General features: G+C 28.8%; 2 protein-coding genes and 1 pseudogene across 2 annotated transcripts; 1 reads left to right on the top strand and 2 right to left on the bottom strand.

Moving 5' to 3' along the window:
• Positions 1-1,955: 1,955 nt before the first annotated feature.
• LOC114391076 lies at positions 1,956-5,445 on the bottom strand (annotated as a pseudogene).
• A 4,323-nt stretch (positions 5,446-9,768) lies between these two features.
• On the top strand, positions 9,769-11,184 carry LOC114390297 (inactive protein RESTRICTED TEV MOVEMENT 2-like). Its single transcript, XM_028351005.1, has 2 exons — positions 9,769-10,103; positions 10,554-11,184. The coding sequence occupies exons 1-2, from the start codon at positions 10,001-10,003 to the stop codon at positions 11,042-11,044; spliced, it is 594 nt and encodes a 197-aa protein (XP_028206806.1). The 5' UTR covers positions 9,769-10,000; the 3' UTR covers positions 11,045-11,184.
• A 2,000-nt stretch (positions 11,185-13,184) lies between these two features.
• Positions 13,185-14,526, bottom strand: LOC114389093 (mavicyanin-like). Its single transcript, XM_028349684.1, has 2 exons — positions 14,241-14,526; positions 13,185-13,622 (listed from the first exon to the last, which is right to left on the bottom strand). The coding sequence occupies exons 1-2, from the start codon at positions 14,404-14,406 to the stop codon at positions 13,321-13,323; spliced, it is 468 nt and encodes a 155-aa protein (XP_028205485.1). The 5' UTR covers positions 14,407-14,526; the 3' UTR covers positions 13,185-13,320.
• Positions 14,527-16,274: the final 1,748 nt, after the last annotated feature.

The raw sequence follows: 16,274 nt of genomic DNA, 5'->3' as shown, positions 1-16,274 counted from the left end.
TGAGACTACTTTAAGTTAATATAAAATTTAACAAAGAGACTAATCGCTATTGAGATAATGAGATTAATTTAAGGAGTTAACTTTCATAATAAATATTTTTTTAAAAAAAAATTAAACTCTTGACCATATTTTTAAATAACAAGACTAATAGTTTTTATTTGAAGAATATGAAAATTTTAAATTTTGGAGCATTATTATATATGTTTAAAAGTTTAAACTAGTTTAAATTTGAACATTATTTAATAATCAAGTATTCACTTTTAAAAAATCATAATTTTCTTTTAATTTTAATTATTTAAATAAAATCTAATAGTGTATATTTATAATTCTCATTTGTTAACCATAAATATTGTTGTTTGTTATGTGTGTGCCAACTCATTGTGCCACCTTCTTTGATTATCACGGGACCCTAGGAATAAACCGTTTATTGTTCACAGACTTTGTAATTATTTTATTATAAGAAATAGATCAAAGTAAAAATCAGTTCCGGCAAACCGGCTTATATAATGCTAGGCCAGGGGTTTGTAAATACTAAATAGACATTTTATTATGTGAAACACTTTCAAGTATTGATTAAATTTTTTTATAAAAATATATTTATTGTGGAGATTATAAAAAAACATAAAAAAATTCATGAATAATATAATTTTATATAAAAACATTTTCACTATTACTAAATTAACCAATATCTCAACAAACATTTTCCTCTTATATTTATATTTTCTTCTCTCTAAAAGTTAAGTAGTATTTACATTTCATTAACTATTTTATATATCTATACAAATAATACGAAGAGAATTGACTAATATTATTTTAAAAGTAATTGTTAAATGATTTTTTTATATTTATGGTATAATAAATATTATTTTAAATATTTTTTATCATATGTCTAAAAATATACATCTTTGAAAAATTCTTGAATTAATTATACTTAATAATGAGTACCTCGTCCCTGCCATAATAGTTATTTCTAAGTATTTAAGGCAAGTCATAATTTGAGGTCTTTATTCAAATAGTACAATTTAAGTGATAACACATGTTGAATTTGTAAAAAAGATCCTTACATAATACATCTTGAGAAGAGTAAGAAACTTTAAGTATAATTAAGTCACGCACACTTTAAGTATAATTAAGTCACGCACAGAAGATTAATTTCATAATCATGCCAAAGGATTGAAGTTTGTAGTAATACCTAATGACAAGTGATGGAAAAAAAATAGGTTATCCTTTTGACTTTTCAATCCAAGTCCCTTTGACAAAACAAATTCATAAAATATTTTATTTATTTATATCCTTTTTAATTTAATGTTTTTGGACTAATTATTGAGATAAAATAAAGTTAAATCTAGGTTAAAAAAACTAAAAAATAGACTTTGTTTTTGTTTTATCTAAATAAAAATTGGATGCTCAGACACAACCTATGTTGTACATAGCATTTCTAAATGGGATTAATATAAAACTCGCATGATACATATGTTACAAGCTAGTCTAAATTAAATCTAAAACATTAAGCATGTTTGGTTCTCACATCACTTTTTTGTTTAAAAAACTATTTTCTATAACAATTCTACACTACTCCGAATCAATTTCCCATAAAAAAATCTATAAAATTTGAAATTATTTCTAAAATAAGTGGTTTTAAAAAAAATCAGAAACAACTAAAGATATGTTTTTTTTCTATTTTTTTTTGTTTTTCATATGTCTCTTTCTTTGAAAATATTGGTTCGAAGCATGACCTAATCCTAAATATAAACACCTCTTAAATCTTAGTTCAGATATTAACCCTTTCTATTAAACTCAACTCCAATTGGTCCCTTTTTCTATTTTTAAGTGCTCTTTTCAATCGTTCATGTGATAAATTTTCAAAAAGCAAGATTAGAAACAAATACTTTCAGATGTACTTAAGAGGCAAATAAATTATATAAATTTTTTAAAAACAGTGAACAAATAAGATCTTAGCAATAAACAAAATGACAGATTTATATCTACCCATATATATTAACAGTGGGGAAAGTTCTATGAAACATCAAGATTAAAAAGTTCATGAACTTAGTCCCAAGTACAAGCCTCGTGACAGATCCCTTTCTTGAGACATGCGAAAATAATGAATTGTTAAACAATTCAATTCAAAAGATGAAATCCAATCATCTTAGACTTCCGGGATTTTTGTTCCAAGACAAGTATGATGCATCCCCAAGTGACCTGCATATACAACAATAAAGCAATGTCATCATCTATTTGCCAGGGTCAAACATTACTTAAAACACTTTAATTTAAATTAAACAATGTAAGCAAGAAAGACAAATAATGAGTCATCTTAAGATATTATTTAAAAAATAAAAAAATATTATTAAAATACGTAAAATTATATTTTTTAAGATTTTTTTTAGATTTTCTTATGATTTTTTACGTACAATAAATATTTATTTCTTTTAATTCTTTAAGTAATGTGGTAAGGATTCTAGTTAGGAAGATCCCAAAAGAAAAATCAATCTTAAAGAAAAAATCATGGCCAATTTGTTAATGTTTTTAACCATAAAATTAACAGCACCATGAAATATGTAGTAGTTCGTCACCTTGTCTGCATCACATATAGAAGTAGGAAAGCTGCAGCAAATAGCAAGGAAATCCCACCAACGAGAATATATGTCATCCCCAAGAAGTGATTTCTTCCATCAACCCTAGTTGTGGTGGAAAGAACAAAGCTCTTTCTGCCTCCAAACTCGTATGTATTATAATTGTTTTCTATTACAAGCATTACTTCATCATTAACTTCAATATTGCCAGTCTCAATCTTTCCATACAGTTTTTTGAAAGTAGGCAGTGCTGCTGTCCGCATTCAAACAATGAGATCCTCTTGTTCACTCAACTGGCGCATGCCACATGTTGATCATGATAAAGATTAATTTCTCAAAATATCAAAAGGTAAAGAGGAATTAAGGCCCCATTTCTTTTGTTTTCATTTCGTGCATTTACTTTTAATTTACAAGTTACAACATTGTCACCTTTTGTTTTCAATATCAAGATATAAGTGGGTTGGATAATTAAGGTAAAAAGAAAGAGGATAGATGGTCAATATCGCAAGCTGGATCCTCTCTGCTACCAAAAATAAATAATACTAATAATTAACATTTAGACAACAAAAATAAAATGTTGTTTTCACTTTTTGTGTATAAATATTCAAAAACAAGAAACTGATTGAAAACAAGTTGACAATTTGGTAAATTAAAAATGAAACTAAAAAATGAAGATACAAATAAGGGGGCAAATTTTCTCAAAATAAAAAAAAAGTGAACATAAATACAAATTATTCAGCAATGAAGATTTATTTACCGGTAAGCTCTGGTTAAGTCTAGCACCCCCAATCAAACCTCCAGCCTGAAAATTCTTTGGACCCAAATTTCCCTTTTGGTCACTCGTCCATGCTATGTTCTTTTTGTTGATCATCAAATCCTTGTTATTGCTTGAAAGTTTGTATGTGTCATTAAATAGACTCCATGCAATAAGGCCACATGGAACAATTGGTTTATGGCCCATGTCATTTGGTGTATAGTCTTCGGGACTACATGTGCCTACATCATTCTCAGATGCTTTACTCCTCAGTTGTCTATCATCTCTACTTTTAACATATCTGAAAATATCATCCAAAATTCAGGTAGGGAAAGATCATTTCAACATTTAGCATAAAATGATTTTTTTCCCCTTTAATCTGATATATTGAATTTTGTACAACATGAAGTCCATGAAAATTAAGATGTTCTATAGATAGATGTGTACACCTGTATGCAGAAAGGGACATGGCACAAAACCAGAAGAGTAAATATAGAACTAATTTTTGAAGTTGAATTAGATTCAGTTGAAATTCAAGAACACGTCAGAAACAAAACACTATTATTGAAGATGAAAAAGTACAAAACTCGAATCTAACGAGGAGGCCTTTCTACTAAAAAGTGAAATGAAATGCCAAATCAAAAGCACTGATGCAAAGGAAAAAGGGAAAAAAAGATTTTGCTAGTTAATTGTGCATACCGGCGATGGTTTTGGTAAAAGTTCTTAAGCTGATAATAGACATAAACAGGGGCCTTCAATTCATTCTTAACCTGCAAAATTTGCAGCAAATTATCTTTTATAAAAGTGGCAGCCTAAACTATCATATTATAACAAACAAGGAGAAGTAAATTCCCCAAAGCAATGCAGAACTTCATTTTTCAATCATATCAGTGATAAGCAATTGTACTACAGTCAATTTCATGGTGCAAGTTTTGTTTGACCCGAAGTCTTTAATATATGCCACTGCATCATTTTTATGATCAGGTGGAAGGCATTCATCATCATATCGGAATGGAACTTCCACCACCTGCATCACAAGATCTTGTTCAATACACATTCAATTTGACTACCAAAATTCTACTATTTGATACCATGAAATATACTAAAATGTGAGAGATATAAGGTGTCTAGTGGTGAAAGGAGAAGAGAATGGGAGAGAGATCGTGGTTTTGAATTCTTCCGCTAATAAAAACCAACAATTCTAACAATATTTATTGATAAAAAAAATAATTTAGTAAGACAATTTCTTACACTCCCTGATGCAAACATGAAGCAAGACCAACAGGAATGAAGATGAGTTCTATAACCGTAAATATTGAAATGGCCTGGAAAACAAAAAATAAAATCATTGAGAAAATCTAGAAGAGACAAACAATGTTTCCATACTATGATTCTGTTGTAAAACTACAAAAGTTACATTGGAAGTTGTACCCAACTAGGTGTTAGAATTGGTTGCCATGCATGAAGTTCTTGCTGTGAGAATCTAGAATCTACCACAAATAAAAAAAATAATTAATGAGTCACAAATGCTATAGAAAACACAGAGACTCCATCATGTAAAAAATAAAAATAAAAGTCCTTCAGATTTAATAATTGAGAAACAAAAGAGCCGTAAGAATAACACAATAAAAAAGGTAACATTTTGTTTAACAAAGAAACCATAAGACAATGAAAATAATGATGTTTATTCTCGTGATGCAATATGATAGCTAGATATATATCCTGTAATCATTCTATAAAGAGAAATCAATAGAATTCAATGGATAATCTCATTAATACAAATGTTTATATGACAATAGAATCAATCTCATGGGATTCAAACATTTTTCAAGATCCTAAATGAACCAAAGTTTTGCAAATCCAAACATTTTAACAAGCACCCCTAAACATCATGTTTATAGTAAAAAATCCATGTTAATCATCAAAACCCTGCATCATTGTTATGCATGGACATTTCAGGCACCTCAATGAAATTCACCTAAAATCCAAAAATTAATTAATTTGTAAATATAACAAAATTGGTGGGAAGAAGAAAAAGTTACATTTGGGCTTCATGGCATTCTTTGATCGTCCTTCTGCGACGGCCACCGAGTTGGATGGAGGTTCTACAGACATAGCCACGATATTCAACGTGACTAAAAATGGACGAAGCAATTAGGAGAATGTGATTGAAAATAACATGCAAATGCAAAGTGCGAGATTTTGGGAAGAATTTTTTTTTTAAAAAAAAGGAAAAAAAAGAAAGCTTGGCATTAATTTTCCCCCTCTCTCTATTATATATTTACATCCATAATACCTTTTAAAAAAAAAAAAATTACATCCATAATATTTAGGTGTATGCTGTATCTACCTGTCTGTTATGTTTCGGATATTTGAGGATGGTAGTGATAGCTCTTGAATCTCAAAGCAGCACACACATTTGGAGTATATTATTCACAAAGTGTAAATTATTTTCTAGCTCAATTTCATTTTCAGTGGAAAAAATACTACCAACCACTCAAAACTTAATTATTATTGATATGATTAGTAAATAATTGTTTTAAAATACCAATAGAACTAATTCATATATACATATATATGTGATAATGATAATATATCAATACATATAATATTTACTCAAAATTTTCAACTTTTTAAAATTATTTTTTAGGCTAAATTATTAATTTAGTCTCTTTATTTATAGTTCATTTTAGTCTCTTTATTATTAAAAATTTTAAATTGCTTCCCTTAGTTTTAAAACTGATGTAATGTTGCTCTTTTCGTTAGGGCCATTGAAATGCAATTGGTCGAAAATAGTAACGTTGCACCAAATTTCAAAATTAAATATCTGATTAATCTTTTTAATAATAAAATGATCAAATTGAATTAATTAAAATAATCTAAAATCAAATAAGTAATTTAGTTTTTTTTTGCACTTATTTTACAACACCCTTCTTCATTTTCTTTTTTATTTATAAATTGTTGTACCAAGTAAAAAACTCTCACTCCTCAATTGGTTTTGAAGATGGGACTACAAGGTGGCTTTTTCACGTGTGCAACAAACAGCATCAATGAATGAGCATCATCTCTCCTAGCTAATTGTCTAGTCCTAAAAGTGAAGACCGTGCACCTATTTATATGTACACCTTTAACGGGTCTGTTTTGTTTTGTTGTCCGAATTTGGAACTTGCTACACTAAACCCACTTTTAAGTTTTCTCCATCATCGAACCTACAATTCCCTTAAATTCTTTTTTTTTTTTTATTCCATTCTTTCTTCATTTTCCACACCGCCAATTGATGAAATTAAATGCAGTCTCAAAGACAAAGTTGGGCATACATACACAAGGTGCGAGATGCATTTTTTAATGCTAAAAAGTAATATGACGTAAAAGTTGTTTTAGCATAACTACCGAATGAAACGAGAGAACAGACGTATAAAAAAAATCAAATGAAAAAAGAGAATTTGGGGAAAAAAATTATAAATGAGCATTCAATATGTAAATGAATATCTAATGAGAGAAAGATAAAAACGAAAAAATATGGATGTCCATATCACTTTTTGGAAAACGTTCAAGAATAAAAGGCTACCAAATTTGTCTAGAAGGTTGATCATGTTCATGAACTCTTTACATTTGCTTCTTAGTTAACTAGCATTGCACTCTTCGAAGTTATAGAAGTACAGAGAAAAAATGTTTTTAAAACTTTTTTTGTTAAATTTATTCTTGGTTCATGTATTTTTAAATTAATGAATTCAAGTCTTTCATTTTTATTTTTAAATATGTGAACTTAATCCTTTTTTATTATTATTTTTTATTGAAAGTAGAATATCTTCGTAACCAAGAAGTCATCAGACTAATGTTTCTGTTAGATAAAGAAATTGTGAGTTTTATCTCTTCACACAAATCTTGTTTGAATGCACTGTCAAAAATCAAACCCAAATTGTCTACCACTTATGCTGAACCTCGTTGATGTAACAAACAATTTGGTTTAAAGTTTGTGGCGATCTAAAATACAGCTGTTAGCGATTTAAAACTCTAAAACTTGCATGTACAAATTTTTAAACTGAGCATTTTGTGACAGTTTTATACTGCTGCAAACAGAGAAGTTAGACTCACTTGCACCATAACTAAACCCCATCCCATCAGCCCCACAAGCCATGGACCAACCAATCGAGAACCATCACTCAGAGCATCCAAATTCCAAACCCATAACCATCACAAAACCTTCAAATCCAAAACAAGAAAAAAAAAAGTGAACGAGATAGAGTAAAAGGAAAAAAAAAAGGATTCCTTTTTCCTTTCGCGTTTGCTGACTACTCCAACATTTCGACCAAATGGACTTGTTGGGTTGAGTGACCAACCTCTCTGAAGGTGCTTATAGGGACATGGAGTCTGGGTGTAGGCCACAGTGAAGATTTATAACCACTTCCTTGCCGCTTTGCTTGGTGGAAATAGTTTTTACATTATTTGTGATCCTTAAACTAAAAGTTGCATCAGATTTTGTAATTAGGTCTTTAGAATTGTCAAAACTGCTACAAATTATATTTTTTTCACTTTACTGTACATGTTTATAGCCATCGTAAACTAACTCTAATGACTTAATTATAAGAAAATTACAAGAGCAAAGATTCAATTATATATATATATATATATATATATATATATATATTTTTTTTTTTTTTTAAAAAAAATTTAAGGCCTAAATAAAATCCTCAATTAATTTACTCAATAACTTAATTGATAATACACAATAAATTTGTGAAGAACACTTGAATTTGATTTTCTGAATCAAAAGATTAATCTCACATCAATCTAAAAGGAGTAAAGAATAAAAAATTAAAAGAATAATCCTAAAAGGGACAAAGAATCTAATTATGGTGATTAAAAAAAATGTTCAATTAATTTATATTATTTGATCTATGCATGTTTAATTTATCACTCAACTTATGGACGAATTATGAGACAAAAACCAATGGGTGAATTAAAAGAAGGATGTAGATACTTTTATTAACCTCATTTTCCTACAAACGTCCGTCCGTTTGTATGGCTGAGACAAACATACCGCAAACATACCCTCTATAGGTTGTGAAAAAACAATTACCGCAATGTATTATACCATACTGCATAATGTTGTGGCACCCTTATATTAGGGACTTTATTTTTTCGTTTGACAATACTGTACCCTTTGATAGGCTCCATTGTAGCACTCCTTTTTCTTTATTAGTCATAAAAAATTGCTTTGCCTAACAATAAAAAAAAATGAAAACAAAAAACTGGCATAGAGACTCTGAAGTTGATAATTTGGTGCCTGTGTTAGGCCATAATAGGCTTGCATGCATGACAAACAATCCTCTTCTTTGATTTCATTAGGGCTTCTTTGTGGAAGTGTTCAACGACAATAGAGATAATCAAGTATTTGCAGAGGACACAGCATTCGGCGGCGAATCCAGCCGGTGGCCGTGGCTCCTTCTTGTCATCGTTTTCGCCGTATTTTATTGGTACATTCACATTCCTCCGTTCGGGCAATTTCGTCGTTGTTTCAGCCTCACCAGGTACTGCTACATTGCGTGCAATGGATCGACAGGTAGGATAAGCACACACATATATTGATTATTAAAATTTATTTTTTTGTTTGTGATATTGAACAATATTCATCGAAAAATATTAATATCTTAAATAGATTTAATCTTTGATTACCGAGAGATATCCCAAGGTCACCCAAAATACAATATTATTAAATCTACTTTTATTCAATCTAATTAGAGAATGATTTGAATTTAATTAAGTAATCTAGTTTTTATATTTTTTTTAAAATGCATCAAGTTTTTGTTAGTAATATATGTTTCAGAATACGATCATGGCTGACCTAATAAGAGTAAAATAAAATTTATTCTTAATTTTTATAACACAATAACTACATATATTAATAAAAAAAAAGTCACAAATGCTAGCAAAAAAGGTTCAAATGTAAATTTTATTTAAAATAATAAATTTCTCTTTAAAATTTTCTTTAAGCCTCATTTATTATTGGGTCAGGCTTGATAGATAAATGTTCAAAATTTGAATTACATGTCATTGATATGAGATCAGTAATTCAACACATAAAATAATTATAATCATTATACTAATGTTAATAGTAACCATGTTAAAGATTTTTATTGTTATAATATTTTTAAACATTGATTATTACAATTAATACTTTTCATTGTATGCTTAATGATATATATATATATATATATATATATATATATGAGAATTTATTTTAATTAAACTAAAAACTTAGAGTACATGGAACTTTTTTATTTGTAAAATATTAACTAATTCTCATGGCTTGCTTCGTCGTATAGTATTCGCATGCGTTGTTATCACGAATGGTACAACTTGAATGATCCCAATATTCCTATTTCTTAGAGAAATATATATATAACGAAGGAAGAGTATTTGTTTATAAATATAAACAATATATAGAAATTACTAACCCTCAAGCTGACGAGACTTGGAAAGGTTAACAAGGGATAATTCTAGTTCATGATCGACGAACCCAAAAGGCAACCTTGAAGCCCTTTTTATTTTACCTTACCAGTCTCTTCTATACGTTCTATATGTAAAAGAAGCTACGGAGACACACCAACATATATTAATTGGTTCCTCTTCAACCTAAAAGCAACTCACACACCAAACTTCTGGAATAATGGAAATTACCAAGCATGCTAATCGGTCTTATGAAGATTTTGATCCTTTGTTTATGTGGCGCAGAGAAGAGGGCCGTGACACCCTTGAACTTCACCTTCCAGGCATGTTAAATTGCATGTATCTAAAGTTATATATATAAAAGAGTTCAATAAGTTTTTAATCTTTGATCAATTTTAAATTTTGAGTTATAATCTTTCTATTTTATTTTTTTTAGATTTATTTCTTGTTTATTTTTATTGTTTATAATTAGTACTTATAAGGTTAACTTTTTGCCCTTTTATTGTCCATTTTTGTCTCTCCTAGGGATTAGTTATCAACAATAAAAATTAATAAAAACTAAAAAGAAACAAATAATTTTGGAGCAACCAAACACAAAATTCGAAATGACAAAAAAACGTATATAATCCTATAAAGAATAAATAGCATATTTCATGAATGGTTCCACCTCTTCATAAAAATAGCATATATATATATATTTAATTTATGCATACTCATATAAACATTTTATACAAACTAGACCACACATATTTCATATTTGTTTTTTTTTTCAGGTTTTAGGAGAGACCAAATAAGAATTCAGATAAACCATGTTGGTTTGTTGGTAATAAGTGGGGAGCGTCATTTCGAAGGAAATAGATGGAAACGTTTCAAGAAAGAATTCGAAATTCCATCACACTGCAATGACGATGCAATTCATGGCAACATGATGCAGAGCATTCTTTCGGTGGTGATGCCAAAGAAAAGTCCTCAAATTAACCAAGAGGATCAGCAAGAACACAAGAAAGAGAAAAGGGCAAATAAAAAAGAAGAAGCTGAAACCTCAACCAAAGAGGCAATAGCTGAAGAAGATATGGCTCATGCAGAAGAGTACCAGCAGTTTGAAGAAAATTATAATCACGTGGGGCCGTTACCACAGGAAACTACTAGAGAAGTTGCCCTAAAATTCATGCTTGTGATGGTTCTGATATTGGTTATAGCAAGTTACCTAGCAGATGTAAGCAAAAGCCTCATGGCCCAAGGTGCTTCATATTTTCACAATTAGAGACCAGGATCTTTGGTTCTGGTTTAATTAAGGTGATTGCGTTGTAAATTTTAATGATGCGAACAAGGAGAAAGTTGTTGTGTCAGAATAATTTATTTGGCGGAATTGAAGTTTGGCGTGGCCTATTATTGCTTGTTTAATTTACTTTTGAAATAATGGATATCCAAAATGATGCAAATTAATTCAATGTGCAATTGCTGCGGTTGATCATGGGTTTTTACGCGCGTTTTTCAATTCAGCATTATTCCTGTTTTGGGTGAAACAAATCCTCTAACTACGTGCCTGATCATTATTTTCCTTCAAAAATAGTATATATATCGACAAAAAGAAAGAGTATATATAACTTACACTAACGAAAAATAAACTACAGTGTCAAATTTTTTTTAATATTTAATTATTCATTTAATTCTTATACTTGTATCAATTTTAACTTTTAACCTTTATACTTAAAAATCGTTTCTTTTTATTCTTTTACATATTATTTTAAATTTCTTTCAGACGACTGAAACCAAAAAAGATAAAAATGAGAAGTATAAAATCTAAAATAAATTAAAAATAATAACACGTATATGAACTAGAGTGAATCATTTTTAAGTATAATAACTGAAAAGTAAAATTTGTATTGTTATAAGTACTTAACAAGTAATAAAACTTTTTTTTAATTTGTGAGACAAGACAAAATCACTAAATGATGGAAACAACATTTGGTAACCACCAACAATGATTAAGTGATGGGAGTTTGGACTTCTTAAGTGATAAACACATTTGATTATATTTTTTATGTGATATTCATATATTTTGATATATTTTATTTGACAAAACACATAATTTGATATAAGTTTGTGAAAAGCAAATGCTTAAGAAGTTTTATGTGAAAAAAAATTAAAAATCTTAGAATTTTGATGTAAATCAAAAGATCAAAATTATGATAATTTTCTATCACTGCCTTAATTATGTATGTCTATGGTTTGTCATCTCTTAATTATAGATTACAATAATCACCTATCAAATTTAAACCCTAATTAATTGATAAGATTAAGAGATAATTAATTATTTAATTAAGAAAAAAATTGAAGAATGATCTCCGAAGAATATTACAAATAAGGAATGATAACCTCTTTTTAGTATCTTTTGTTCTATGAGTTTTGAGAGAGAATAGTTGTGTGAGAGTCTTTTAGTTGCGGAAGAGAGTAAAGATCAACATTGTGATGAATTCTTGTCAAATCTCCTTTTCTTTTGGTATATTTGTGTTATTAATTGGGATTTTTAGTTTTGTCATGGTAGTGAGCCACTAATCTCCTTAATCATTCTAGTATTGTTTCCTTTTTTTTTTCTGATTTTAATGAAACACTCAACGTTTTCTAGTCAATTAATTTTTTTTTATTGTTAATTTAGAATTCATCACTCTGAATTTTAATCTATTGTATAAAGTGATCATATGTGTAATTGATTGACCTAAGAAGAGATTATCTCTATGTAACTTGCATGATCAAACTAGTCATAAGAAATTTCGATAGATTAATTAATTGAATTGATCACCCTTGTTTTAAATTTAATCCTTTGACCTAATATGATATTTTTATAATCAAATGAGTATTAATTAGGACAATGAGTTTTATTAAACCATGACCAAAGCTTAATAATTGAAAACATTGATAATTGACAATATTTGTAGTTTGATTAGAATTAGAATTGGGGAAAATTAGGGTAAGTATGAAATTATAATCCTAGATTGTTTATTATAAATGCGTTTAGATCCACTCTTCTATTTTGATTCTTATTTATTAAATTAAATAATTTGACCACAATTATCTTTCATTTAATTTAACCATAATTGATTAGTTTTATAAGATTAATTGTTTGAAAAAATAATTGATCCGTTGAGTTCCATATGAAACTTTTGATCTAGTGTTATTATTGTGTAAGATACATTTATCTTGTACAAGTATTATTTATACGTATTCATGTAGTTAAGAATTTGACTTTTCATCCATGCATATGAAATAATAATTGTTGAAAAAAATAACACAATTATGAGTGTCAACAGATATTCTAGTGATTTATAGAGATATTCTTTTACGATCACATGCATGCAGAAGGAAAAAGAAAAATCAACAACCACGCAAATAAGACATTTATCTTCTAGTCCAAATCAAATTAGACATGTATTATTAAGATCAGCTAGCGTACAACAACAAAATAAGTCATGATAATAATTCATTCATTCAACAAGCAGGGAAAATCAAACAAAAAAGAACACACATAAAGAAAGATGCTCAAGCAAAGATGGCTGCGATGGCAAGGAAGAGGAGTCCAAATAGAGATGAAACTAGAGAAGGAGCAGAAGAAGTGGGAGCAGGAGCAGGACCCTGGGCTTCAACGTTGATAACAAACTTCATTTGATGAGCAGCGCAGTGGTTTCCTACGCCACAAACGTACCACTTCTTCCCTTCCGTTTTCAGCACTATGCTGTCCTTTCCGCTCGAAAGTACCTCGTTGTTTGCCGTGAAGCTGCACTCCTGGAATTCTGTCCCATTCACTTTCACCACGTTGTGCTTCGTCTTGTCGTAATTGAACCCTGCCCATTCATATATTAACATCAACACACAGTCTTCATCTTAATTAGGGATCCAACAAAGTCTTACTTACTACACACTATTCAAACAAATACTTAGAATTGGATCCTAATTCTCGATCTGCGGTTGGAAATTAAATCGCGCATTCACGTAGTCACTCAATTAAAATCGTCTGATAAAAGATTTAACAGTTCATAAATCATTCAGTAAATTCAACTAAAAAACACCTTTATAATCATGACTGCAAATAATCCAATTTCGTTAGAGTTTTATAAGCTTGAATTTTGACTAATTAATTATCATGATTTTTGTCATTAAAATTATAAGATTGATTTGCCAGTTAGAGGAAAAAATATAAGAAGAAATCATGGATATAAGTTTTTCCGCTAATAAAAACTAATTATCACAGTTTTCATCTTAGGAGAAAAAGGGAGAAACGTGTTACTATACACTAATCAAACAAATAATTAGAATTTTATAAGCTTGAATTCTGACTAAGTAATATGATTTTTATAGTTGGAGTTATAAAATTAACTTAAATAGTTGAACGGAAAAAGAGAATTTTTTTTTCATACTCTAATCCTATCCAATGAAAAAAATGAATTTTTTTTGGAACTTACAAAGGGTGTCACCAACACGGAAAAGTTTGGCCTGTGCCCACGCTGTGTAGTTGAAGTCAAGAGTCCAGCCAGTCCCATCACCCACAGTGAAGTCAGTTGCTATGGCAACTGAAGAAAGCAAAACCATGGAAACGGCAAAGAAGGTCAAGCGAGCTGCAGAAGCCATTTGATCTGAACTAATGAGTTAAATTAAAATATATGAAACGAGACTTGGACTAGCTAACAAATTAATGTCTATCTATGCAAATATGTTATTGCTTAGATGAATTAATTGTTAGCCCACATCAATTTGCATTTCAATGTTGACTATATATAGGACTTTGTTATGTATTGATTTTATCGACATACATGGAACAAGCTTCCTACCAAGACAAGGGTACCGGATCAGGCCGGCTTTTACCATATAACTTGTATTTACACGCAGGGATATAATTTTTCTTGACTTAATCATAAAGTGGATAATTATTTTTATTCATAAATATTAATTCTTAAAGGGTACAATTGTAAATTGTAATAGTCTGAATAAAATTATACTTAATCTATAGTGATAATAAGTAATAACATATATATCTCTTAATCAAATGGTGTATGATTTAAATTATGATATTGAATATGAAATAAATTATGTTAAAAAATAAATATAAATTTTATGTGTCCTTATGATCTTAAATAAAATTAGTAATTACTTCTAATAATAGATACTTTTGTATTAATATTATGATAAAAAAAAAGAATTATACATTTTTTTGTTTAAGGTTTTTCTCGGTTAAAAGTTAGAAAATATGTTGAGATACAAAAATCTATTTAAAAGCTGACATATCTTAGTAAGTATTTGCTTAATAATAATAATTATCTGTCAATTATATAAGACATAAGATATATTTATTCCTTTGTTTCGGAATGGTGAGTTCTTCAATATATGCCATGTGGAACGTGTCAAATGGATATTCATTGGAAAAGAGTTATTTGTTTCCCGCGGCCTGCCTTCCATGTCGTATTATTAGCTTGCAGACTTACATGTGTAAAATGTATAGATGCCAAAACAATAGTTACCGTTGTGATGATTAATGTTTTGGTGACTATAATACATTTTAATCACCACTTTCTAAGTCAATTACTAGTGTAAAAATATTAATACGCACAAAATAGTATACATCTAGCATTTTGACTAAGAAAAAACAGATTATTTAAATTTTAAATGCAGAAAAAAGATTGAAAATCTTTTGTAATTAAAATAAAATTAAGAATATTGGAACTTGTAGAGAACTAGAGAGATTAAAATTAAAGAAGGGAAATTACAATAAAATTCATAAAAGAGAATGTCTATGTGAAATTCTTAAACAATCTCATCTATAACCGGATTCATTTAAAATTACATCTGTTACTCTTAATCTATTCTATTTGTTCTGAATAAAAAAAAAAGTTTTGTTAGGCACATGTGAATACTAAATGAAAAATTTTCCCTCTAAAACTGAAAAAGAGTAAATTTGTTCTCATGGCTGACCATCTGCACTGTTTAAAAATATGATAATTTACATGAATTAGGATTTGGATAGCAAAATATAGAATGGTAATTTGTTCTCACTTCTTTCACTACAAGAATAAAAGTTATTCACAACTATTTTTTTTCAAAATGCCAGTGCCTGTGGAATCATTTCAAAAACAAATAAAATTAAAAAATTTTGTACCATTGGATTAACCTAAGTCAAACTTAGAAATATGATTCCATTTGATTCATACATTCATTCATTCACTTATAAATATAAAGGGGGAAATTTTATCAAACAGTTTGTAAGTAAATATAAAGGAATGCGAAAAGACACAAAAACAAAGATGAAGAAACAAAACAGAACAAGAACATAATACAAGTCAAGTTTAATATCATCAATCCAATTCACCAAATCAATGTAAATCGAAATATCATAGTTTCTACGAATGATGTTCAATCAAATGCACTAGAGATAGTTCAATCAAATTAATCTCTAAATTGTTTGAAATCGCAAATTAGGTTGAAAAATCATTCAAACAATCTAT

This window comes from Glycine soja, chromosome 16 (genome assembly GCF_004193775.1).
Source record: "Glycine soja cultivar W05 chromosome 16, ASM419377v2, whole genome shotgun sequence".
Taxonomy (NCBI): Eukaryota; Viridiplantae; Streptophyta; class Magnoliopsida; order Fabales; family Fabaceae; genus Glycine; species Glycine soja.
Note: the sequence above shows the minus strand (reverse complement) of the source record. Positions and strands in the feature narration are given on the sequence as shown.